Genomic DNA, 475 nt, shown 5'->3' on the forward strand with positions numbered 1-475 from the left:
AGCAATATCTGAAATAGAAAGATAACTTTTAAATTTTGCTTTATTTGTTTAAATAATTTATACTTAATTAGGTAAATATTTCAAGTCATAAATGAGTTGACAACTTGCTATAGAAATTCTTTTGATAGTAGCTAGTAGTACAAAGCATCTTTGTCATTATAAATATTTTATTACTAGATTATATCTATTAATAAAATCTATTTACAGAAAAGATATGAAGCAGAAAGATTACGTAGGATCTTGATTTAATGTATGGAATTAACAGAAATGATCTCTCTTACAGCAACAATGGCGGCAGCTGATGGGGTGGAGGTCTTTAAGTTTAAGTCTTGGAGGAAAAAGGGGGTGGCTCTCCCCGAGGTGCTCGAGAAGTACTTGTCCGTCGATCCGGAGCTGAATGTGATGCCTTTCTGCTCACAGTTCATTCCGATGGAGGTAAGGGGTTGGTTATTTAGGGGATAATCTGGGCTGTGGT

The 475-nt window shown here is 34.9% G+C and overlaps 1 protein-coding gene across 1 annotated transcript in view; it reads left to right on the forward strand.

Moving 5' to 3' along the window:
* LOC119590793 (cytosolic 10-formyltetrahydrofolate dehydrogenase-like) overlaps nucleotides 1-475 on the forward strand; it is a gene marked incomplete in the record, with an annotated part of 14790 nt that overhangs the window by 2884 nt on the left and 11431 nt on the right. The window contains 1 exon segment of the mRNA XM_037939506.1: nucleotides 284-435. Within this exon segment, the coding sequence (XP_037795434.1) occupies nucleotides 284-435 (152 nt within the window).

Source organism: Penaeus monodon, chromosome 27 (assembly GCF_015228065.2).
Source record: "Penaeus monodon isolate SGIC_2016 chromosome 27, NSTDA_Pmon_1, whole genome shotgun sequence".
Classification (NCBI taxonomy): Eukaryota; Metazoa; Arthropoda; class Malacostraca; order Decapoda; family Penaeidae; genus Penaeus; species Penaeus monodon.